General features: G+C 40.9%; 1 protein-coding gene across 2 annotated transcripts; it reads left to right on the plus strand.

The window, feature by feature from the left end:
* The first annotated feature begins 16,161 nt into the window (after positions 1–16,161).
* On the plus strand, positions 16,162–23,707 carry LOC124387368 (carcinoembryonic antigen-related cell adhesion molecule 5-like). Of its 2 annotated transcripts, XM_046851688.1 has the most exons (7): positions 16,162–16,491; positions 19,125–19,160; positions 19,618–19,887; positions 20,558–20,875; positions 21,712–21,960; positions 22,216–22,332; positions 22,851–23,707. In XM_046851688.1, the coding sequence occupies exons 1-7, from the start codon at positions 16,248–16,250 to the stop codon at positions 22,895–22,897; spliced, it is 1,281 nt and encodes a 426-aa protein (XP_046707644.1). In that variant the 5' UTR covers positions 16,162–16,247; the 3' UTR covers positions 22,898–23,707. The 2 variants fall into 2 exon arrangements, with proteins under 2 accessions (XP_046707644.1, XP_046707645.1); XM_046851689.1 differs by lacking the exons at positions 22,216–22,332; positions 22,851–23,707 and having other exon boundaries at positions 21,184–21,838.
* Positions 23,708–24,978: the final 1,271 nt, after the last annotated feature.

Raw genomic sequence — 24,978 nt, forward strand, 5'->3', positions numbered from 1 at the left:
AACTACTTGGGCATCTGGTTGGAAACTTCACTTTCTTTCTCTATCCACATATCAAAGTTGCAATCTAAGGTCAAAGCCAAGCTTGGTTTCTTTTACAGAAACCGCTCTTCCTTCACCACTTCTGCCAAACTTATTCTTATTCAAATGACCATTCTACCCATGTTAGATTATGGAGACACTATATATAGGGTTGCTTGCAAGTTCACCCTATCAAAACTTGATGCTCTTTACCATTCTGCTATCAGGTTTGCCACAAATGCTCCTTTCAATACACACTACTGTGCTTTATATTCATCTGTTAACTGGCCCCCCTTCACTGAATTCACTGGTTCACCTTCATTTATAAGACCCTTCCTGGCCACTCACCTCCTTACTTAGGTCACTTGTTGCAGCTAAAGCCTGTCACATATAACACCGGTCCTCACTTCATTTTCAATTAAGCATTCCTAAAACCAACTCTGCGTTTGGTCTTGCATCTTTTTAATCTGCTGCCGCTCGCGACTGGAATGCTTTGCAAAATACTCTCAAACTGGATAAACTAATTCTAATTTCATCCTTTAAAAATATGATATTTATTTACGGATATATGCAGTTGCTTCTCTACATAATTTTGTTTTAAAATGTATTCATGTAATCGTTAACATGTATGTATTTTTTATGTTTTGTATTTATTTTAGCCCTATTTTCGTTTCCCTAAGTGGTTATTCCACTTGTCAGGCCGCCATTGTAAATAAGAACCTGTTTAATGACTTGCCTGTAAAAATAAAGGTTAAACAAAAACATGTGCCAAATCAAATATGTGGATCACGAATCAGAGTTTCATACCGGATCGGTCGAGGCCAGGGTTACCATCGACCACCACAGGTATTGTTAGCCAACAGGAAGGCGTGTGCTGGTACCGGTTTTTAAAAATAAGGAACTACAGGGGAATTAAGTTGATCAGTCACACAATGATGTTATAGGAAAGAGTAGTGGAAGCCAGGCTGAGAGAAGAGGTGACCATCTGTGAGCAACAGTATGGTTTCATGCCGAAGAAGAATACCACAGACACATTATTTGCTTTGTGAATGTTGATTAAGAAGTATAGAGAAAGTCAGGAGAAGTCGCAATGTGTGTTTATGGATTTAGAGAAAGCGTACGACAGTGTGGAGAGCGAGGAGGTACTGTATGTGTCAGAGATGTATGTGTGGGTTGTGCAGAACATGTATGAGGACAGTGTGACAGAAGTGTGCAGTAGGAACAACAGACTGGTTTAAGGTGGAAGTTGGACTTAATCAAGGATGATGGATGATTGACAGGTTGATGCACGAGGTCAGACAGGAGTCTCTGTGGACAATGCTGTTTGTGGATAATATTGTGATTTGTGGTAAAAGTAGGCAGCCGGTTGAGAAGAGCCTGGACGGTTGGAGGTACACGCTGGAGAGAAGTAGAATGAAAGTCAGTAGGAGTAAGACAGAGTACATGTGTGTGAATGAGAGGGAGGGCAGTGGAGTGGTGAGGTTGCAGGGAGAAGAGGTGGTGAAGGTGGAGGAGTTCAGCTAACAGAAGCTGTTAGTGAACTGCTAATCAAGGTGAAAGGCTGTAAGTAATTGCACTTAACATCACCACCTGCAAGGGGGCTACTCAAGAACAAGTCACTGCTTATAACTACTTGGGCATCTGGTTGGAAACTTCATTTTCTTTCTCTATCCACATATTAAAGCTGCTGTAAGGCGGGGAACCACCCACTGGTCCAACGACGGTTTCCAGAGGCGTGGCGAAGGATTCTCGCGCGTTCTAATCTTTCCTTTCACATTAGATAATAAGATTTGGATTAATGTATTATTTCATTTTTGTCATTTTATCTGACTCCATTTAGATAAAACAATAAATATTTGCATAGGTTGTTATTTTACTAATAGTATAATTTTGATGGATGTTTAATAAGTTTGGTGTTGTTGGGAGAGAAAGGTTGCAAAGTGTTACATGTACAGATAACATAATTGTGTGTTTCATGGCAACATGTGCGACTGGTAAACAAGGTCTCAGTACCCTTTTGTGTCATGTATCCAGTGAGGTGATCCCATTTAATTACCTGATCCTTCACTACCACGCCAATCGAGCGTATGGTAGTGGAATTTGGAAAAACCTGATCTGGGTGTATCAAAGGAAAACTGACGAAAAATCCAATACATCCATTACATTCATTTCCTGTAAACATCATTATGGTGGATAGTAACTCAGAATATCTTACATTTTCATTTTCCTGATTCATACCACCTATGTAGATCTAAGATGTCTATGAGGTCATTCAAAACATGTCTAGGCGTTTTGTACAGGCGAAGATCTAGGATTTCTTGTCTAGCAGCAGTGAATAGATCTTGTGCATATGTCCTACAGGCTAAGTCACGTTCAATGGTACGGGTTTGATTGAATAATGTGTGGCTGATCGCAAGAAGCGCCTGCGCTTCGGATCGAACCGCTTTTATGATATTTTCATTGCTATTTGTGATATGTTGAAAACCATGTTGAGAATTGTGATTGTTTGGTAATTTTGTAGTTGTTAGCAATGGAATTAACTGAGCCGAAGAGACCTGCTATGTTTCCGAGCAGGTCTCGTTTTGAGCGTGCAGGTGAGATTTGCACGGCAAGTCTGTTTTTGTAGTCATAAATTAAATCATCGATTCGTGACTGTAGCCATGCATAGGTCTTATCATTGTAATCACAGTGATTGATATAAGCAGATAGGATGTTGGAAATATTGTATGATACATGTGTCATCACTAGATTCACATCATGAAATAATGTCTTGTTAATATTCCCTTTAATCAGTCCACCAGGTGGAATAGGATATAGTTTTGGACATTCCTTTGGTTTGCTATATCCACAAGTGGTTAAATTGAAACAATGTTTCATTATCCATGAGCAATTCTGTGGCCCCGTGTAATTATCTGGGTCATTGACACATTTTCCCATAATACATGCCTTCTCTCCGGCTAGTCCAGACAAAGGCTTCAGGTTGATTGTTATGAGGTACATATGAAGTTATATCAAATTTATATTCGGTATAACTCATATGCGTAGTGTTGATTGTTTCAGTGTGTGTACACCTATATATTGCGGGTTTTAAATTTTTGGTTAAATAACAGATTTTAGGATCTAATCCATTGTTGATTTTTTCATAGAGAGTGCGCATACTCCCAATTTTTGCTCCTGGTTCTGCTTTTAAGTTGATACCAGGCCGTTATGTTTTCATGCCTACTTTCTGTGTTGTATGAAGATTCCTTTCCTAACCAGAGTTTCCAGCCTTCTCAAGCCTGCCTTGAACTCGCCTCCAATTGATTACTCATGCCTGATTCCCCTATTTAAGGAGGATGAGCGCCGCAACCAGGGAGGGTTGTAGCTGTAGCTGTAGCTGTAGGTAGCGGTGTTGTATTGGCAGTGGAGCTTGGTATGGTGGTGGTGGCGTTGTAGTGCAGTTTGGAGTAGGGTTGCTGTAGTGCAGTTTGTTTAGCTTAGTGGTACATTTGTTCTGGTTTTGACTTTGGCCTGAGTTTTGGTTGCCCTTCTGGACTTGGTTAACTTTCTTGTATATAGAGATTACTGTACATACAGTTGTGTTTAAAATTATTCAACCCCCAATGCTGTAAATGGTTTTAGGGAATTTAGTGTACATTTGTAATTGTATTCAGAATGAAATCCTACAAGGACTTCTTAAAGAACCATATGCAACTAAAATGACAACAATTAGTTTTGTAATACAGTAGTAAATGTTTCTTTTGTGAATTCTTCATTGACATAATTATTCAACCCCTTAAAGACTACCACTCTGAAGAACAGAGGTTCAATTAAGTGTTTTCAATCAGGTATTGAAAACACCTGTGGATATCAGGGAGCAGCAATAAAGCCTAATAAGCACCAATTAGGCAGCTTTAAAATGACTGTGATACTAAGCTCCTTCTAGACATTTACTGGTGTGGTTACAAACATGGTGAGGTCAAGAGAATGGTCCAGGAAGACAAGAGAACAGGTGATTACTCTTCACAGGAAGGGCAATGGCTATAAGAAGATTGCAAAGATGTTAAACATACCAAGAGACACCATAGGAAGCATCATTCGCAAATTCAAGGCAAAGGGCACTGTTGAAACGCTACCTGGTCGTGGCAGAAAGAAGATGCTGACTTCGACTGCTGTGCGCTACCTGAAGCGTAGAGTGGAGAAGTGGAGAAAAGTCCCCGTGTGACTGCTGAGGAACTGAGAAAAGATTTGTCAGATGTGGGTACTGAAGTTTCTGCTCAGACAATACGCACCCTGCGTAATGAAGGCCTCCATGCCAGAACTCCCAGGCGCACCTTGCTGTCCCCAAAGAATAAGAAGAGTCGACTGCAGTATGCCAAAAGTCATGTGGACAAACCACAGAAGTTTTGGGATAGTGTTCTGTGGACTGATGAAACAAAATTAGAACTGTTTGGGCCCATGGATCAACGCTATGTTTGGAGGAGGAAGAACAAGGCCTATGAAGAAAAGAACACCTTGCCTACTGTGAAGCATGGCGGGGGGTCAATCATGCTTTGGGGCTGTTTTGCTTCTGCAGGTACTGGGAAGCTTCAGCGTGTGCAAGGTACCATGAATTCTCTTCAGTACCAGGAGATATTGGATGACAATGTGATGCAGTCCGTCACAAACCTGAGGCTTGGAAGGCGTTGGACCTTTCAACAGGACAATGATCCCAAGCATACCTCCAAGTCCACTAGAGCATGGTTGCAGATTAAAGGCTGGAACATTTTGAAGTGGCCATCGCAGTCACCAGACTTAAATCCGATTGAGAACCTCCGGTGGGACTTAAAGAAAGCAGTTGCAGTGCGCAAGCCTAAGAATGTGACTGAACTGGAGGCTTTTGATGAATGGGCGAAGATACCCGTAGATCGCTGCAAGACACTTGTGTCAAGCTATGCTTCACGTTTAAAAGCTGTTATAACTGTAAAAGGATGTTGTACTAAGTACTAAGATTGAATGTCACTTGGGGGTTGAATAAAACTGATAATGATGTGAGCTCAGAAAAGACATTTGTGGTTATTTCATTATAAATGTTATGTTATATTTGTCTGACCTACACGTGCCTCTTTGATTTAATTGTAAGCAGGATGACTGAATGATCATAATCAATGTCAAACCGACCAAAACAATCAATTTCAGTGGGGGTTGAATAATTTTGAACACAACTGTATTCACTCAATTCACTGGCAGTAGGGGTGTGGCTGCCATTTTCTTTGGGGAGCGGATTGTTCTTCTCTGTTTTTGTAGTAGGAAAGCTTTGTGTTTTTGTTTCTTTTTTTTTGCAGGTAAGAAAGCTTCTACACTCTGATATTTTTTATTTATTGTTTATTTTGGCCTTGCCCCACCCTGAAAATGAGCCATTGTACACTTGTGTGAATACATGTAACTAATTAACTAAAACACTTGTCTCGTCAATATACCAACACCTTGTGTAGCAAATCTGTGTGTCTGTTTTTGTGATATTTTATAAAGATATCCATTCTCTAAAATCTCGAGCTAGTTACTCGGTGCGGCCTAACACTAGACTGGGTGGTAACACTTTACTTTTTAACACATTACTAACATTCAATTAAAAACAGTAAACTTTAAATATTATATATTGTTTTGTATAGGAGGTCTTGTGAAGTCCATGCTTCGATGGGTAAGATCATGCTTTGAAGGGTTTGATGCTGATGTGCTGGTTTGTTGTGCTGTTTTTTCACATCAAACTTGTAGAGTGACTAATTTAGTGACTGTAGTTTTCGGTCCAGCTTTCTTTCTCCTGTCTTTCTGTCTCATTACAGGAAGTGGTAGGACCTTAATCCACATACTGGTCAACGGTCATAAGCGAATCAGTATTGGTCGCTGCCAGAGGTTGGACTATATGCTTGCCGCCGCTCTCTGCGTGCTCAACTTTAAACATACTTTATTTAGTCCCCTTAGAGGTGACACTTAATTATTACAATAATTATTTCTAACCACAGATAATGAATAGAATAATATTGAAATAATCAGAGGTTGAGGCTGACCCTATTTAGAGTGATTAGAAATGTTACTCTAAACGGAAATACATATTGTTAGCCTCCACGCTTCTAAGTACACTTAAACTAACGCCAAGTGCTAGTCGTATCTCTAAAATCCTCAGTTGATGTGTTATTCACTATCTAACTGGGATTTAGGCCGATCTAGCCTGATTTCCAGTCCTTACGGTAACTGCGGATGCAACGTTATTACTTGCAGTGTCAACATTTACCGAGCAACACAGAATAAAATCAAACATAACAATTTATTAACCAGGTAAGAAAATCACAATTCAAAGCCAATTTATAGTTCAATTAAAATAAAACATAAATACAAACCAATAGTATTTACATTTAAACAGGAAATATAAACCTTTCATACCTGGTACGAGACTACACACAGTAATCGTGGGATATCTGTTTACAGATTCCCTGAATTGTTGGTCAGTTCTCCTTAAATACCCAGATAGAGTAAGCATTATGTAAACATTATTTAGTCATGGAAGTTTGCATTGATTGGTTCTTACAGACCTGTGGGAGGCACCTCGCCTGTATACATCTGTAGTGGGGCACGCCCCTTGTATAGAGTTATGTTTTCTTTAACTTTATTAAAACCTTTTTTTATTATTTGTTCTATTGCTGTGGGAATGGGACCTGTGTACCAGTCGCGATAAACCTTTGTAAAGAAATGAAACATGAACATTTTCTGTCGTTATTTACATGTGATATGACCTTTCTTACACATAATCATCCGGTGTGCTGTAGAATGTTCTGTGTTGAGTATGTAACAGGAAAAGGAGGGGAAGAGGGGTCAGACACTTGTCTGCAGATCCACCATTTGTATGGAGATGTGGTGGTCAAGACCAAGGGTAGCTCTCCGGGGAGCCTACTGTATTCCAGGAAATGTTCTGGTTCTCGAAAGGGGGGTTGCGGGTATATCAGTAGAAGAATGCTGAGGATTGAGCCACCAGGAAGGAGGAAATGAGAAGGCCAAGGAGGATGTTTATGGATGTGGTGAGGGAAGACATGCAGGTAGTTGGTATTAAAGAGGCAGATGTAGAGGACAGGGGGTTATGGAGATGGATGATCAACTGTGGCGACCCCTAATGGGAATTTATTGTTCTAACTTGCAGCACATCCTTCCCAGCTCGGTCCCTCTGCCTGGCCAATTGGTACAAATCCTTTTCTCCTTCCTTAGTAACCAACTTCTCCTACAGCTCCTCATATGCCTTTTCCTTCGCTTTGGCCACATCCGTCTTCACCTGCTGCCACATCTCCTTGTACTCCTGCCTACTTTTCTCATCTCTCTGCCTATCCCAATTCTGTTTCTCCAACCTCTTTCTTCTTATGCTTTCCTGCACATCCTTATTCCACCACCACGTCTCGTTGTCTTCCTTACTGTTTCAGATGTCACACCAAGTACCTTTCTAGCTGTCTCCCTTATCACTTCTGCAGTAGTTAACCAATCATCCAGCACCTCGTTACCACCACCGAGCCCCTACCTGACCTCTTCCCTAAATCTCACACTACAGTCTTCCTCCTTCAGTTCCACCATCTTATTCTTCTTTCAGTCCTCACTCTTCACCTCCAAAACCATTCTACAGACCACCATCAGATGCTATCTAGCTACACTGTACCTTGCCAACACCAACATGGCCATTTAGGTCTGCCCCAATCACCAATCTTTCATTCATAGGTACACCTTCTACCACTTCATCTAATTCACTCCAGAATTTTTCCTTCTCCTCCATCTCACAACCTACTTGAGGACTATAAGCACTGATGACATTTATCATCACCCTTTTAAACTCTCCCTTACTGTTCTAGTTCTGTCTGCTCCAGACCATAGCAGACCATTTAAGTTGGAAGTTGATGCCAGTATCACAGGTGCAAGAGCGGTTCTTTTACAAGATGATGATCAGGGTATAAAACACATTGTTCTGTTTTTTCAAGGAGGTTTTTAAAACACCAGCTTATCTACAGCACAATCGAAAAGAAGCATTTACCTTGCTATTAGCCATCCAGCACTTTGAAGTCTACCTTAGTGAATGTTCCACTCCTGTACAAGTTTTTACAACCCTTATGTTTTTCATGCCTACTTTCTGTGTTGTATGAAGATTCCTTTCCTAACCAGAGTTTCCAGCCTTCTCAAGCCTGCCTTGAACTCGCCTCCAATTGATTACTCATGCCTGATTCCCCTATTTAAGGAGGATGAAGAGCCGCAACCAGGGAGGGCTGTAGCTGTAGCTGTAGCTGTAGCTGTAGCTGTAGCTGTAGCTGTAGCTGTAGCTGTAGCTGTAGCTGTATTGGCAGTGGAGTTTGGTATGGTGGTGGTGGCGTTGTAGTGCAGTTTGGAGTGGGGTTGCTGTAGTGCAGTTTGTTTAGCTTAGTGGTACATTTGTTCTGGTTTTGACTTTGGCCTGTATTTTGACCCTGAGTTTTGGTTGCCCTTCTGGACTTGGTTAACTTTCTTGTATATAGAGATTACTGTACATATTCACTCAATTCACTGGCAGTAGGGGTGTGGCTGCCATTTTCTTTGGGGAGCGGATTGTTCTCTGTTTTTGTAGTAGGAAAGCTTTGTGTTTTTGTTTCTTTTTTTTTGCAGGTAAGAAAGCTTCTACACTCTGATATTTTTTGTTTATTTTGGCCTTGCCCCACCCTGAAAATGAGCCATTGTACACTTGTGTGAATACATGTAACTAATTAACTAAAACACTTGTCTCGTCAATATACCAACACCTTGTGTAGCAAATCTGTGTGTCTATTTTTGTGATATTTTATAAAGATATCCATTCTCTAAAATCTCGAGCTAGTTACTCGGTGCGGCCTAACACTAGACTGGGTGGTAACACTTTACTTTTTAACACATTACTAACATTCATTTAAAAACAGTAAACTTTAAATATTATATATTGTTTTGTATAGGAGGTCTTGTGAAGTCCATGCTTCGATGGGTAAGATCATGCTTTGAAGGGTTTGATGCTGATGTGCTGGTTTGTTGTGCTGTTTTTTTCACACATCAAACTTGTAGAGTGACTAATTTAGTGACTGTAGTTTTCCGGTCCAGCTTTCTTTCTCCTGTCTTTCTGTCTCATTAGAGGAAGTGGTAGGACCTTAATCCACACATAATTTCTCTGTCAGTCGGTCACTCAGTCAGTCATTAGAAGGAGAGGATGGAGGTCACTCCACTTCCTGTGATGTTCTGTAAGTAAATGTTCTCTTTGTTTCTTCAGTAAGTTGACTGTTGGGGTATAAATTTTATCATTTATAGATTGAACAGACTGACTGTGCTGATTAATGAGTTTCTGATTAGTTGATTAGTTCTGATGTTGGGTGTTCACAAAACAATAGCATGATCATATGTTCTGTACTGAAAATCATTGTACAGCTAATTTTTTCATATACAAACTAATACCAAACTAGTATAGAATGTGCATTTATTTTTAACTGGTAATTATTGATTATTTAGATAAATAAAGACTTAGTGCAGTTTTACGGTGTTGGCTCTTGTAGTTCTGCTGGTATGAGTGCAGGATGATGAGGTGTTAATGTGTCATAAGTAACAAAAAAACTACTGACTATGGTGTTTAAGCATATAACACAGGTACTTGGCACAAACTAAAAATCATACTGCTCACATTTAAGCACTAAAGGAAAATTAAAGCCAGGGTGTGTGCATTAGAAAGTTTTTGAGACAAAGTGTATGCAGTGTTTTTTTTTTTACACTGTTGCAAACTCCAGAATTTCTCATGTGTGTAATAGTCCCAAATCATCAGTATTTTTTTTTAACACTCAAACTGTCCTATTTGACATGAAAGATGAGGTAAAGATTTTCCCCGTTTTGATATTTTGTGTTTGTCTTCTAAAGCTCTTGATCACTATATGTGTGTAATTGTATGCATTTTGCAGCATCCTCATGATTGTCTGACTGTATGATAGTGTGAATAAGCAGCTGTACAGCTGTTTCTTAAGTAAGACTCACATGTGTATGTCTTATTGAGAGTCTTATTTTGGACAATAGAGTCCACTCCACATGCTACTGTGTGTAAATGTTCTCTTTGTGACTACATTAGACTGAATGGTGGATTATAGTGTTATTCATTTGCAGTCTACATCAGAGTTATAAGTTTATTGTGTGATAAGAACATTGGAAATGTTTTCATAATTTTTTTACATTTTGTCAATTTTCTATGTCCTGCTTAGTCAACTTCTTATCATTTGCTCTAATAACAGAAAATAAATGCATGGGGTTTGAACTTTCATCAGTAGACATCAGGGTTATGACTCACTGAAATTTTTTAGCTGATGTGATGGTGGTGGTGTTTCCTGTGCACTTAATGGTAGTATAAATTGAATTTACGTCTTTTTGTGGTCTGTGGATATAAACAGCTCACAGCATGATCACACTTGCACACGCAAACACCAAACTACTTCATACTGTAGCAATTAAAAATAACTTAGCAGTATTTATTAATCTATGTTTAAATAATAGTAATTAATGTGCAAAAACAAAAGCTTCTCTTTAGTCCTGCACACATACGAAGCAGTGATACTGTGAAAGAGGCTTGTTTGCAGTTGTTGTTTTCTTTTCTTTTAAATGTAGAGGTGTCAATTTAGCTGTGAAGAGCTGGAAAGGGCGTGCATGTTTTCGTGTGCATGCAACAACTAACTTAACTCCTTGACTGCTGGAGAAATTAAACTCCTCTGGTGCTCATGTCAAGTCTTTGCCTTTGTCATTTAAAGCTTATATACAGTTTCCTTTACTAATATTGCCACCCTCAGTATACATGAGCAAAAAAGCAATTATTGGCACCCTGTGATATATGAGTAAAATATTTGTTATATAACCCTGATTCCAAAATACTTTGGACACTGTAACATGTGAAATAAACAGAATGCAATTGTTTGTAAATCTCATAAACCCTTTTATTCACAATAGAGCATTGAAAATTTCAAATGTTTAAAGTAAGCAAATGTACCATTTTAATGAAACTAAGTTAATTCTTAATTTGATGGACCCAACACATCTCAATAAATTTGAGGCAGTTCCATGTTTAAAACTGTGTAGCATCTGCTCTTAGAGTCCATCTGGGACCTGAGGAGACCATTTGCTGGAGTTTTAGGAAAAGAATGTTGTCCCATTTGTGTCTGATGCATGATTCTACCTGCTCAACAGTCCTGGGTTTTGCTTTTATCATACCACACCAACATGTGTTCAAAATGTCTCTACTGCATGTAGGTCAGTTCAGCACACAGACTCTTCTACTATGAAGCCATGCTATTGCTAAAGATGCAGTATGAGGTTTAGCATTATCTTGCTTAAATATGCAAAGCTTTCCCTGAAGAAAGATGCCATCTTGATAGCATCATGGTGCTGTCCCAGATGTGCATGCTGCCCATTTCATATGCACTAATGTGCACCTTTATACCATCAGAAATGCAGGCATATGAACTGATCCCTCGACATGCAGTGAAATGCTTTATACGACGGTCCGGCATGAGGGAATAGGACAGGAAAAAAGAAAAAAAGACAGATAAATAAAGTATTAAAAAAAACCATATAAAATATAAGAATATAAAGATATAAAGATATATGTATGTGAAACAGAAAAAAATGTATATACAAAAAAATTCTTATGGCAGTAGACAGTGAAACAGTAAACAATGTGTAACAAAGTGTAAACAATAGACAATTTTGTGCTGGGTTGTCCATGTGCGGTATGGTGTGGTGTAAAGGTCCGTAAGTGTCCATGTGCAGTATGGTGGGGTATAAAATAAAATAAATATAAAGTGCACTTTGCTGTGCAAGTCCAGAGTTTAAAGTGTCGTGGTGCGAAAGGTGAGATATGTACAGAGAAAAAGTGTGATGATGTGATGACTGAATGGCCTGCGGGAAGAAGTTCCTCCTCATTCTCTCTGTGTTCGCTTTCAGGGAGCGGAAGCGTTTCCCTGAAAGCAACAAAGAAAAGAGTCCATTGTTGGGATGGCTGAGGTACTTCAAAATCTTACTGGCTCTGGTCCTGCACCGCGTGCTGTAGATGTCCTGCAGGTCAGCTCGGTGTGGATGTCAGCTGAACGCACCACCCTCTGAAGGGCTCGTCTGTCCTGCATGGTGCTGTTTCGAAACCAGGAAGTGATGCTACCCGTCAGAACGCTCTCAATGGTGCAGGTGTAGAAAGTCTTGAGCACCTGAGAGTGAAGTTTAAAGTCCCTTAAGCATCTCAGATGGTACAGACGCTGCCGGGCCTTATTCACCAGGGTGGTGGTGTGACAGGACCAAGACAGATCCTGTGTGATGTGAACACCCAGGTACCGGAAACTGTCCACTCTTTCCACTGGAGTCCCGCTGATGTTTAGCAGTTGGTATGACTGCTCCCGCTGTGTGCTGAAGTCCACAATCAACTCCTTAGTCTTGCTGACGTTCAGGAGAAGGTTGTTCTCCTGGCACCATCTCTCCAGGTTTTTAACCTCCTGTAGGTAGGCCGTCTCATCATTGTTGGAGATCAGACCCACCACAACAGTGTCGTCAGCAAACTTGATGTTGGTGGATGGAGTTGGATGTGGCCACACAGTCATATGTGTACATTGAGTAAAGCAGGGGGCTCAGAACACAACCCTGGGGAGCACCAGTGCTGAGGGTGGGGGTGGATGAGGTGTGTTTTCCCACCCGTACAGCTTGTGGTCTGTCTGTCAGGAAGTTAGAGATCCATTGACACAGCGGTTGGCTGAGTCCCAGGACCTCCAACTTAGAGGTGAGTGTGGAGGGAATTATGGTGTTAAACGCTGAACTGTAGTTCACGAACAACATCTTTGCATAATTCCTGTTTCTTTGGTCCAGGTGGCTCATCGTGGTGTGGAGGAGATGAGCAATGGCATCCTCAGTAGAGCGGTTCTGACGGTACACAAACTGTAATGCATTTCATCACTACTGAGGTCAAGGCTACAGGGCGATAGTCATTAAGGCAGGTGGGCTGGGGTTTCTTCGGGACAGGAACAATGGTGGACTGTTTAAAACATGAGGGGACAACAGACTGTTCCAGGGAGAGGTTGAATCTCTCAGTGAACACTGGTGCTAGCTGGTCAGCGCAGGCTTTCAGAACCCGACCTGTGATGCCATCTGGTCCTGCTGCCTTCCTGGTATTCACTCTCTTGAATCCCCTCCTCACGTCATGCTCTGAGATGGTGAACGTGTTTACCTCTCCGGCTCTCTTGGCGTGCACACTGGTTGTGCCGCTAGCGCCGCTAGCGTGGTTAGCCGCAGCCTCGAAACAAGCGTAAAAGGTGTTTAGCTCATCTGCCAGAGAAGCGTCCGCATTCACCATTCTAGAAGATGGTGTTTTATAGTCCGTTATTATCCTTAGTCCCTGCCACAGGCTCCTAGAGCCACCATGTTGGAACTGTGACTCTAGTTTCCTCCCGTAGCGCCACTTTGCATCCTTCATCGCTCTGCAAACACTGTAAGACGCAGCCTTGTACTCTTCTATCTCCCCCGTGGCGAGCCCCGTGTTGTAGGCAGCGGAGCGGGATCTCAGAGCGTCGCGGATGGTTTTATCCACCCACGGCTTCTGGTTGGGAAACGTTCTGATACAGTGGAACCCCATTGTACGAGCATAATTCGTTCTGAAAATTGCTCGTAGGTCCATTTGCTCGTACATTCGAACTGATTTTTCCCATAAGAATGAATGTAAAAGTGATATAATCCGTTCCAAGATCTCATTCAATCTCTTATTTCTGCACTTAAAAAGTAATTGTAGCCTATTTTAACAAACGAATACACCGCAAATTACTGTAATGTAAACATAATTTAACACTTACTGTCAGGGATCTCCCTGATTCTTCTCCCATGCGTGCCCCACGGAGCTGCTCGCCGGCTTACTAATCACACGCCTGACTCTCGTTTAGCAGTCATCACCCAACCATATATAAGCCCCTCATTCACCCTTGCTCGCTGCCCGTTATTATCAATGGTTTGGCTGTACATGTCACGATTCTCCCGTGCTTGTGGTCAGCAGCACGCATCTCCTAGGCACTCCTTTGGATATTACACAGACTGCTTCTCATCCAGTTCTGGACTAGTGGACCGCGCTCCGACCACGCACCACTGGATTACTTCCCAGTTACTGCGAGTATGCGTTTTTGCAAAATAAACTTTGTTTGCTTTGACTTCGGCTTCCGCCTCTGTTTCTCGCATAACTCTTACTCATCTGATAGTGGATGATTGCGAGTGTGAGGCGCACATCACCCTCATAATTGCCTCGGTTTCCATGGTATTTCTATTTACTTTCGTTTTCACAGCACAATCACTGATTTACTTGGGAGACATTTTTCAAGATTTCTAGTGAAATAAAAATATAAAACTAAAAAAAAGTTTTACTGTAGGGGTTTTCTGCACTGTATCATCCTCTAGTTTCCCGATGAATCCCACAACCACTTCCGTAAACATGTTGACGTCATCAGAGCTGCGCCGGAACATGTCCCAGTCTGCGGCATCCAAAGAATCCTGCAGAGCGGCCACTGATTGGTCAGTCCATCGCGACCTCCCTCTGAACTGAAGCTTCCTGTTTCAAGTCAAGTCAAGTGGCTTTTATTGTCATTTTTACTATACACAGTGGTACACAGTACACAGTAAAAACGAAACAACGTTCCTCCGGAACCCTGGTGCTACACTAAACAACAAAACAACATAAAGTGCATCGAGTGCAGCCTGGTGCAAACAGTGCAAACAAAAGAACAGTACAGACAGACAGAGTGCAGACAGACAACACAAGACAAGACAAAAGACAAAAACCAAGTATAGCGCCGACTAGTAAACCTACTGTATACTTAAATATACAGTACTGTGTGAGGAGAAATGTAAAAACTATACCCAGGAGAAAGTATAAACAGAACAGAGCAATGTAGTGCAAAAAAAAAAAAAAAAAAAAACAGCAGCAAGGAGGTGCAAAGACCGCAAAGACAGCCTTTGTTTGTAAACAGGCATGAGGAAGATGGCGGCATGGCCCGATTTCCCAAACGATGGACGTGATTGTGCCTTGTAGCTCTTCTTGAATGTTGTGTAGCAGTGGTCCAGTGTTCAGCACAGGTGATGTGCTGATAAAAGTTCGGTAGTCCGCGCTTGAAGTTGGCACTGTTGAAATCTCCGACCACAATGAGCTCAGCGTCCCGATGCTGTGTTTGGTGAAGAGTTATTGTTTCATGTAAATCCCATACTGCAGTGTCCGTGTCCGCTTGAGGTGGAATATAAGCGGCACTGACTATGACCGAGCTGAATTCCCGAGGTAGATAAAAGGGTCGACATTTGATGGTCAGTAGTTCCAGGTTTGGTGTGCAGGAGCATGAATGAAGAACAATGCTCGCGCTGTCACACCAGTGGTTGTTCACCATCAGACACACTCCACCTCCTCTTGACTTCCCCGACTCCAGTGTTCTGTCCATGCGGTAAACCGAGAAAAACTCGGCCGGCTGGATGGCGTGGTCCGGTACCGCTGGGTTCAGCCATGTCTCGGTGAAGCAGAGAAGGTTGCAGTCCTGAATGTCTCTTTGGAACTTGACCCTTGCCCTGAGGTCGTCGAGGTTGTTTTCCAGTGACTGGACGTTGGCTAACGGGATACTGGGTAAGGGAGCGCGGTGTGTGCGTGCCCTCAGCCTGTTCCTGACGCCGGCTCGTTTCCCTCGCTGACGCCGGTACGGGTCGCGTCCTTTGTTCTCCCTCAGGATCTCTCTCGGCCAGCATGGGTCCGGGTTTAAAAATGGCGAAAGGTGTGTGCATTGTACACCAATAGATAAGAGTGTCTCTGTCATATCTAATGATGTCCATCTTGTGTAGATGGAAGTGTGACTACTTAAAGAAAAGTATAAAATAAACAAAAAAAGAGAAAACGTAGCCGGAGCAGTCGTGACGGCAGCCGACCTCACCGGCGCCATCTTGGTTGAATCTATATGTGATCATCTCATTTACAATCAGTGCTTTGGGTGAAAGTGATCTAATGTTTAAAAGACCAAACTTTAGAACTTTGTTGTGATTGTTTATCTGGCATTTTTCAGTTTTAACTGTATTAAGAATATTTCTGGATCTTGTGTATTTAATTCTTGGTTTTACTAAACGAGGGGTAGATATGGTTTATATAAGCTGGGCTGTGTGCTCACTTGTAACTATATTGACAATTGGTTGATATTGGCTCGATCAGAGCAGTTAGCAGGCTCGATCACATGAAGGATTTGAATGTCGAAAAGAGTGTGCTTTCTCCATTTCAGAGAACCACCTATCTCGGCGTCATTTCGGATTCAAGAAAGTTCGCTCGGATGGAGTCAATCTCCTCCTGGTGGCTCCTGGTAGCTCTCCTCAAGCACCCTCCCTGGGAGATTCCTCTGAGGACAGATCTCCTTTCCCAGGCCAGGGGCACCATAGTCCACCCTACAGATGAGCCGGATACTCGGCTGAAACAAGTATCCGGTACGGATAAAGCACTTCTGCTGTGTACGAGTATTATACGAGTAATACGAGTCAATATCTGTGCTCAGATTGAATGAAAATCATCATTGGGTAGCTGATTGTGTCACCGTTCTGTGATAGGCTAGTCACAGCGCCCCTCCCCTACACACATACAGATGTACTGCGTTGCTGTGTCCCACTCTGCTCACTCACAGTCACACACAGAACAGCTCTCTGTCTCTCCCTCAGTCACTTGGGTTCACGGGTCTTTTCCGTTAACGTTTAGGGTTTTTTACTTCGGGTTGTAACGTTAATAATATGTACTTACTAACCAGTAGAGTTCTGGTAAACTTGGGTTCGTTAGGACGTGGTGCTTGCTTGGTAAAATGCGACTAGCATTGCGTCTCTGCCTGTTGGAGATTTTTTTTCTTTTTTAAACCTTCAGCTGTCTCTAACCAGTAACCAGACACTGAGTGTCTGACACGTTTTTGCTGTATTTCCTAAAAAAATAAAGGTAGTAAGCTAGTGTTAGAAATATTACAAATTAATTAAGCTACATACACACTAGGGATGAGCGAGTACAGCATTATCGGTATCTGTTAACCATATGAATTATCTGTATCTGTATCGCGATCAAAACCATTGATCTGAAGCTCAATCCTGATGCTGTCCTGTAAATATTTTTCTAATCAGCAATAAATATAACAATTTCTGATCAACCCATATCAATTGCATGCTTAAAATAACATACCGGTTAAAACCCCGCCCATTTCAAGACAAGCCCCGCCTACTTCCGGGTTAGGCACCACCCACTACAGATACAGATACAGATAATTCACATGGTTAACAGATAATGCAGTACTCGCTCATCCCTAGTCCACCCCCACCTGGAGTTGTGGAGGGTGTGGCTGTGGCCCCTGAGGGGTCACAGCTCAGTAGTTCCGGTCACTCCAGCAAGGTGGTAGAGACCATTTCCCATTCCAGAGCTCCCTTCATGAGGAGGTTGTATGCCGCTAGATGCCGCCTGTTTTGCTTGTGGTGTGAGCACCACCAGCTGGATCCAGTCCACTGCCTGGTCGGTTCACTGCTGGAATTCCTCCAAGGACACTTTACCAAAGGGTTGACTTTTCCACCCAGAAAATCTATGCATCGGTCATTTTAGCGTATTATGCCTCCGTGGCGGGGCAATCTCAGGGCAGAGACCCACTCATTATGCGTTTTCATCGCAGCACCTGGAGGCCCCCTTCAGGCTCCTGTCCAAGGCATCTTGGAGGCACCTTTCAATCAAGACACCATTCTTGTTGGCCATTTGTTCTCTCAAGAGAGTTGGAAATCTGCAGGCTCTTTCTGTGGTCCCCTCCTTTTTGGAGTTTACTCCAGGCATGACCAGTGTCTTTACATAGTCTAGAATACATTACATGCCAAAGGTGCACTCGGTCAACCCAGGACCCATTAGGTTACAGGCATTCTACCCTTCTCCGTTTCAGGCTCCAGACCAGGAGGAACTGAACTGGCTATGCTTGGTATGAGCACTGGACACTAACGTCCACAGGACGGGTCCCTGGAGGAAGTCCTACCAACTGCTACAGCCCTGCTAGGAGAGGAACTTTCTGCTTATAAGCAAACCCAGAGCAGATGGATCATTGATGCCATTGCATCCTCTTATGAGTCCTCTGGTCTCCTCGCTCCATTCCATGTCGGCGCTCACTTGACCTGGAGTGTAGCAGCCTCTAAGACTTGGTCCTCTGGAGTACCTCTTCAAGACATCTGCAATGCTGTGGGCTGGTCCAGCCCGCGTACATTTGTCCGGTTTTACAGCCTGGACCACAGTGCCACGCCATGCCCATACACACTAGTCAGGGAATGGTCAGTCTGGTGTGATTGGACACTTGTTCGCAAACGTCCCTAGGTTACATATGTAACTCTAGTTCCCGGAGGGAATGAGATGCTTTGTCTCTAGGCCACTCTGTCAGCGTCACTGCAGTGCTTCTTTCTCTTTTATAGAAGCCGGAGCTTGCTTCAATCCATGTGCATTTTATACTTGCTGATCATGATGTTACCCCGCTGGTGATGGCATGCGCCTAATTTTGACTGATTACACACATTATTCAGAGCAGTCGCGTTCCTAAAGTGTTCCTAAAGCAGCGTCTCGTTCTCTCAGGGAACCGGGGTTACATACAAAACCTAGAGAGATGTTCATGCTGAGCAAAAATTATTTGACCACAGAACAGTTTTTCACTTACTCACATTTGTCTTACTCCATTTTGTAAATTACGTATATATAGTGAAGATTGCAGCATTTCTGAAACATGTTCACATATTGCTTCTTATTAGAGATAATATGTCCTGCATTTGTGGATGGTACAGCAAATGTGTTCACAGACATTGATTTCTGGAGAAGTTTCTAAACCCATGCAGCCTATTAAGCTTTTTTTTATTCATCAATTTTCAGAAAGACATCCATATTGCTTTGCACAATTGTTTTTACTTCTTGATAGTTTTCAAAAGGTTTGATGGTTTCCATTGCTGATAATGATACAGTTCAATATATTTTTTTCTTTACACGTGTTCAGGTTTCTCAAATATCTGCTGGTTTTAATCATACACTGAATCTTTACCATGTTTTCATCATGTTCTCTGCTTGTCTTTTTCAGTGCTGATTGCACTCATACCAGTGCCACATGCTGAAGGTGATTATGGTTATATATTCTATTTATCGTAGTTGTACTTTACATTTGCACATTACTATGCAGAATTTTCTATTTAAGTTGCTTTTAGGATATTACTCTCATATCAGTTAATCTCATGTTCAATTAGAACTCTATTTGGATTCTGACACTCTGCTGCAAAGAGAAACCAGATTCATTTACACAGAATTGTGTTATTAGAAATCATTACTCTTTTCTAATACAATTCATAAAATAGAGAGAATAGGGACTCCAGCAAGACCACATGACTTTCAGCTTAGACTTAAATACTGAGACTGTCTCTGAATCCTGAACACTAACTGAAAGTCTGTTCTACAACGGTAGGGCAGAAACCTCTGACTCCTGCTGTAGCTTTACTTACTTGAATAAATAGTCAACTTTGTGTATTTTTTGACCTATTAATTAATTTATTAATATTTTTTTTTATGATTGATTGTAGGTACACAGAAAGCTGTGTTGTCCATTCAACCTGACAATCAAGTGTACAAAGGAGAAAATGTTACACTCAAATGTGACATTCAGGGAGGAGGAGACACTGAGTGGAGATACATCTGGATGAAGGATAATCAAGTCTATGCAAACAGCACAATGCCAGAGATCCATATCAACTCTGTTAATAAGTCTTACACTGGTAACTACACCTGCAGAGGACAGAAAAATCACTCTCAGCATTTAGAGCTCAGTGATGCTGTTACATTAAATGTATCAGGTGAGTATGTGGTAACACCAGGATGTGGTAGTTTATTGTTACATTATAACTGTGGTGAGTCAGTGTGATTAATAATACACAGGATGCATTAAGACACTAAATCTCATCTTGTATTGCCTCTTTTATTATCCAGATATTCAGAAGATTTAGGAGGCTGTTAAAAATTATATTACAGATTTACTTATCTTACTTTGAGCTTCTCCCATTAGGGGTGCCCCTTTAAAATGATGTGTTGGGTGGGGGCACTGAAAACTAGTCAGTAATTGTGTGACCACCATTTCCCGCACACATTTTGCCCTGTACAGTGAAAACCAGGATTCATCCGTGAAGAGAACACCTCTCCAAAAGTGCCACACACCATTGAATGTGAGCATTTGCCCACTCAAGTCGGGTAGGATGACGAACAGTCAGGTCGAGACCCTAATGAGGACGACTAGCATGCAGCTAAGCTTCTTTGAAACAGATTCTGACAGTTTGAGCAGAAATTATTTGGTTATGCAAGCCGATTGTTGCAGCAGCTGTCCGGTTGGCTGGTCTCAGAAAATCTTGGTCTTAGTCTCAGTCTTAGATCTTTGACTTCAGCTCATGGAAAAATGGGGGCAAAAACAAAAGTGTTGCATTTATAATTTTGTTTAATATATATTTATATTTTGTTTTTCCTGTACAACAGAGAAACCACAACCATTACTGAGTGTATCTTCAAAGAACTGGCTGACTGAAGGAGACTCAGTGACTCTAAGCTGTGAGGTTAAAGATTCCTTTTCGGACAGGACATTCAGCTTTCACAAAGTTGTTCCATGTAAAGTCAATGACAGTCACATCAAGTACAAGCTCCTGCTCCTCTCAGACAGCAACAGAGGATCTGGAGGTTCCTACACTCTTAGTCATGTTGTTCTAAATCACACAGGACTTTATAGGTGCAGAGGAGAGAGAGGAAACCCAGCATTTTCCACAAAGAACAGCAGTCCCAAGCCACTATGGATCACTGGTAAGGTCACATAACAACACTGGTGTGGGAGTGTTAAATGTAGATGCATGAGTAAAAAGAAATCCACAACATTAATACTGTAAATAAAGAATCTGAGCTGTGTTAATGTTTAGTGTAAATATCTTTATATTCACCCTCCTGAGTGATGAATGTTAAAAGCAGTTGAAGAGCCCTGAGCAGTGGTAGAGGATTATTCTTATTCATATAGCACTGTTTAAATAAAGATGGTGTAAATGTGTTCACTGCAATTTATGCCATGAAAACACAATTCTAATAATGCATATGAATTATAATATTCTGTGTTTAAGGTGAATCTCCTCCAGTATCTCTGATCATCAGTCCCAACAGATCTCAACACTTTGCTAATGACTCTCTCTCACTGAGCTGTGAGGACCAGAGTCACTCTTCAAAAAGATGGACAGTGAGACGATACATGCAAAAAATGAAACTGGCAAATTGTTCACAATGGGAATTAAGTTTAGGGTCTACATTACTCTACATACTTTATGTTCTTTGATTATTGTTAAAGGAAACCAGGGAAAGGTTTAATTACAGAATATTCAGAACTCTGGGTTTGTAACTGGGAGAACTGTTTGACAAGACGCACTTCACTGGTTTCATGTTTCCTGAAAATAGCAAGAGACTGGAATGGTTACAATCCACTCCTGAGCTAAATCAGTTTTGGTAGAACCAATAAACTGCTGAATGAGGATGTAACACAGTTCAAAAATGTATTCTTCATCAAAAGTGTTTTCATAAAGTTTAACACCACAGAATACAAACAAACTGATGACTTTCACACTGAAACCAAACAGTCTGAAAATTCTCTCTTCCAGATGGTGATGTGATCCTGGAGACTCCTGTCCATCCTGTGACTGAGGGACATCCTCTTACTCTACGCTGTTTAATTCGCAACACAAATTCCTCAAATCTCCGATCAGTTTTCTATAAAGGTCGATCAGTCGTCCAGAAGCAGACTACAGGAGAGATGATCATCCATAAAGTGTCAAAGTCAGATGAAGGTTTTTACTGCTGTGAATACACAGAGAGAGGAAATTCAACGAATATCTGGATCTCAGTCAGACGTGAGACATTATTTTAATTATTTATTTATATACAATTGTGACTTATTGAGTTTAACTTATCATGTTGAGTAGCTCTATATAATGCAATGTAAAGCTATAGTACTTAGTTTCTGCAAGCCTTTGTAAATTATGTATTGTGTTCACGTGTGTTTGTGTCCAAATGAAAACGATTTTATTTGTATATCAGTTTGATCCAAAAATACAAACAGTTGATAAATAAAGTGTTTTTGTAATTTTTGTTGTATTCTTTGTCAGGTCCATCACATGTAGAAGCTCCATTCTCAGTGCTCATGCTGATCAGTAGAGTAGTGACGGCATCTCCATATCTGCTGATCACCATCATTCTGCTGGTCAAATATTACAGAGCTCGAGGTAGGAACTGTTCAGTACCTCTCTACATTACACATAAGGAGCAAACTAACGTTAATTATTGCAAAAACAAAACGTCACCTCAGAAGAAAAATAATAATTTGACTAATTTTAGAATTTTAGTTGGGTTTAAATGTAATTTTAGTTGGGTTTAAATGTAAATTGAATGTGAAGGATGCTTCAGTCATTGTGAGGAAACATCGCAAAAAATCACATTTACTTCACAAAAATGCAAGATAACATCTGGTTATATTATTTCGATTTAAAATGTACTGTAATAATAATAACTATACTGTATCTGATTGTAACTGGGAGGAGGGATAGCTTTTGAAACTGGAGCTGCTGGGCCATCAACTACTTAGTGTATATTAATAAAAAATGTATATTATACTGGAAGAATTTAGTTATTCATCATAGTGACATGCGGTTAGGACAAGATCAAATGCCATTGGTTGTTTTACTGATATAAATCATCTTGAATGAACTTGCAATAAAAATGCCTCTGTTCTTTTTTTTATCAGCTCAAACTCATGAGAAGAGAATCGAGACTGCTGTTCTGGAGGAGTGAGCAAATTGCATGTAAAAGAAGAGGATGTGATGCTTTAAAAAATATATATATACTTATTGTTATCATTGTTTGTTTGATAATGCAGATTTATTGCTATAATGCAATGCTAAAAGAAGCTAATATTTTGAGGCAGTGTTACACACACAGAAAAGAGATTTCTGGTGGCACATAAAACAATTTTATTTTGTTGTCACAGCTGTCGAGACTGTATAAACAATAAACACATAGGAAAAACGTGAGTTATCGTGAGTGTTTCTCTGAAGCTGGCAATGTGATTTCTTCATATGCTCTGTGAAGCGTTCTAAACAGACAATACACAAAAGACATGTCTCGTATGCTTCTCCATTTACAAACTGAACTTACAGATTAAAGATCAAATACAAACGAAAACATTAGTATTTTCAATTCAAGTATGAAATACATAGGCCACATCATAATATAATATTGCAGCATAGCCCATGACTTAAACCCATTAAACAATGGTGGCATAACCTTTATACTTTTAAAATGTAACCTACATTAGTTAACAAACAGTATACATGCTCTACTGCATATACATTTACTCTCTCAATTACCATTACACACTTTAACACATTATATTGTCTCGTCTCAACCTCGTGCGATCTTGGCTGGTGGCTAACTCACACGCGATATGACCTTGAATCGCTGATGCGATGATTTGTGCTCTAGTTTACATATTAACACACAGTAAAACATTATATAAACACATGAACATTATATTAACAGTAACTTGTGCAGATATATCACAGATCTCACCTGTATAAACAATAAACACATAGGAAAAACGTGAGTTATCGTGTGTGTTTCTCTGAAGCTGGCAATGTGATTTCTTCATATGCTCTATGAAGCGTGAGGCTGTTCTCTATCGCCCCCTAGTGTCACCCGCTAACCCACACAGATCTCAATGATATATTTAAATGCACAAATAGCAAGCATGAAAAAGCTAAACATTCTGTATATTTACATCTGCTAAACATAAAAAAAACAAAGTCCTAGGTAACTAAATTCCATTCCTCTACACCCTCCCCCACTTGAAAAAAAAAATGTTTTTCTACATTTTACGACAAATGGATCATTGTTCCTGGGTGACCTGGTTTCTGCTACAAGACAAAAGGTAGGTAAACAGTAAGCATTAATTAAGTACATTCATTTAGTCAGCCCCCTTTTCACCATGGTTTATTTCTAGAAAAATAAAGGGGTAACTTACTATTGTAACATTTTCTGACCAAGCACTTTAGCATTTATTCTGTCTCTTACTACCCATAATTAAAGCATATAAACAGTCCTATCTATAATAGATAAGTCTTACCATACATCTAGACTCCAACAGTATCGGCCACATATCCACTAAAACTTGTCAACTTTTTTCCTATTCTGTTTACTTACAGGTCACCAATATATATATCCTTTTCTATTATATTTTCTCCTTTGTTTGTCTCTAATTTATTGTCCTATCTTTAATTCATCCCCAGGGCCTCCACAGGTTCAGTCCATCTGTGGGCTGTAAACTTAACTCTTTCAGTTCTGTGGTTCTCCGTATCACTGTTGGTTTTCCCAGTGCATCATAAGTCAACATCTTCGGCTGGTGTCTCTGTCTTTGAGGGTAAGTGGATGATTGAGTCCTCTCCTGTTCACACTCTGTTTCTCGATCCTCCTGTTCAGAGATATTGTCTGCCTGTGAGATATTGTCTTCCTCTGCTGTCAGGATATCCTGGTGTTCCATTTCTTCATGTACAGAAAAGTGCTCAGGTGATTCTGTTCTCTGTGCTAGAGGTTCGAATGGTTCAGCCTCGGGATTTAGAGTGGTATCAGTTTCAGTATGGTCTGAGCCTGGTGGAAACCGATAGCGCAGTGCATATCTGTCATCATCATCACTCTCTGAGTCGTTGTATTGTTCTGGCTTATCACTTTTCTATCACTTGTCTCTGCCCACAACCCTACGCTTTTGCTGTTTCTGACATACATGGTTTTCTACTGGTAAACTATCGCAGGGTAGCAGAAGATTTCTGTGTACTATCTTGCTTGGTCCACCCTTTTCAGGCTTGATTTCATACACAGGA

This window comes from Silurus meridionalis, chromosome 6 (genome assembly GCF_014805685.1).
Source record: "Silurus meridionalis isolate SWU-2019-XX chromosome 6, ASM1480568v1, whole genome shotgun sequence".
NCBI lineage: Eukaryota > Metazoa > Chordata > Actinopteri > Siluriformes > Siluridae > Silurus > Silurus meridionalis.

Bases quoted from the DNA above. Each gene is read 5' to 3' on its own strand.
- LOC124387368 (XM_046851688.1), top strand. From the start codon at position 16,248: ATGAAGGATTTGAATGTCGAAAAGAGTGTGCTTTCTCCATTTCAGAGA. The intron at 20,876-21,711 runs GTAAGGTCACAT...TCTCTCTTCCAG, and splicing joins CAAGCCACTATGGATCACTG to ATGGTGATGTGATCCTGGAG. The intron at 22,333-22,850 runs GTAGGAACTGTT...TTTTTTTATCAG, and splicing joins CAAATATTACAGAGCTCGAG to CTCAAACTCATGAGAAGAGA.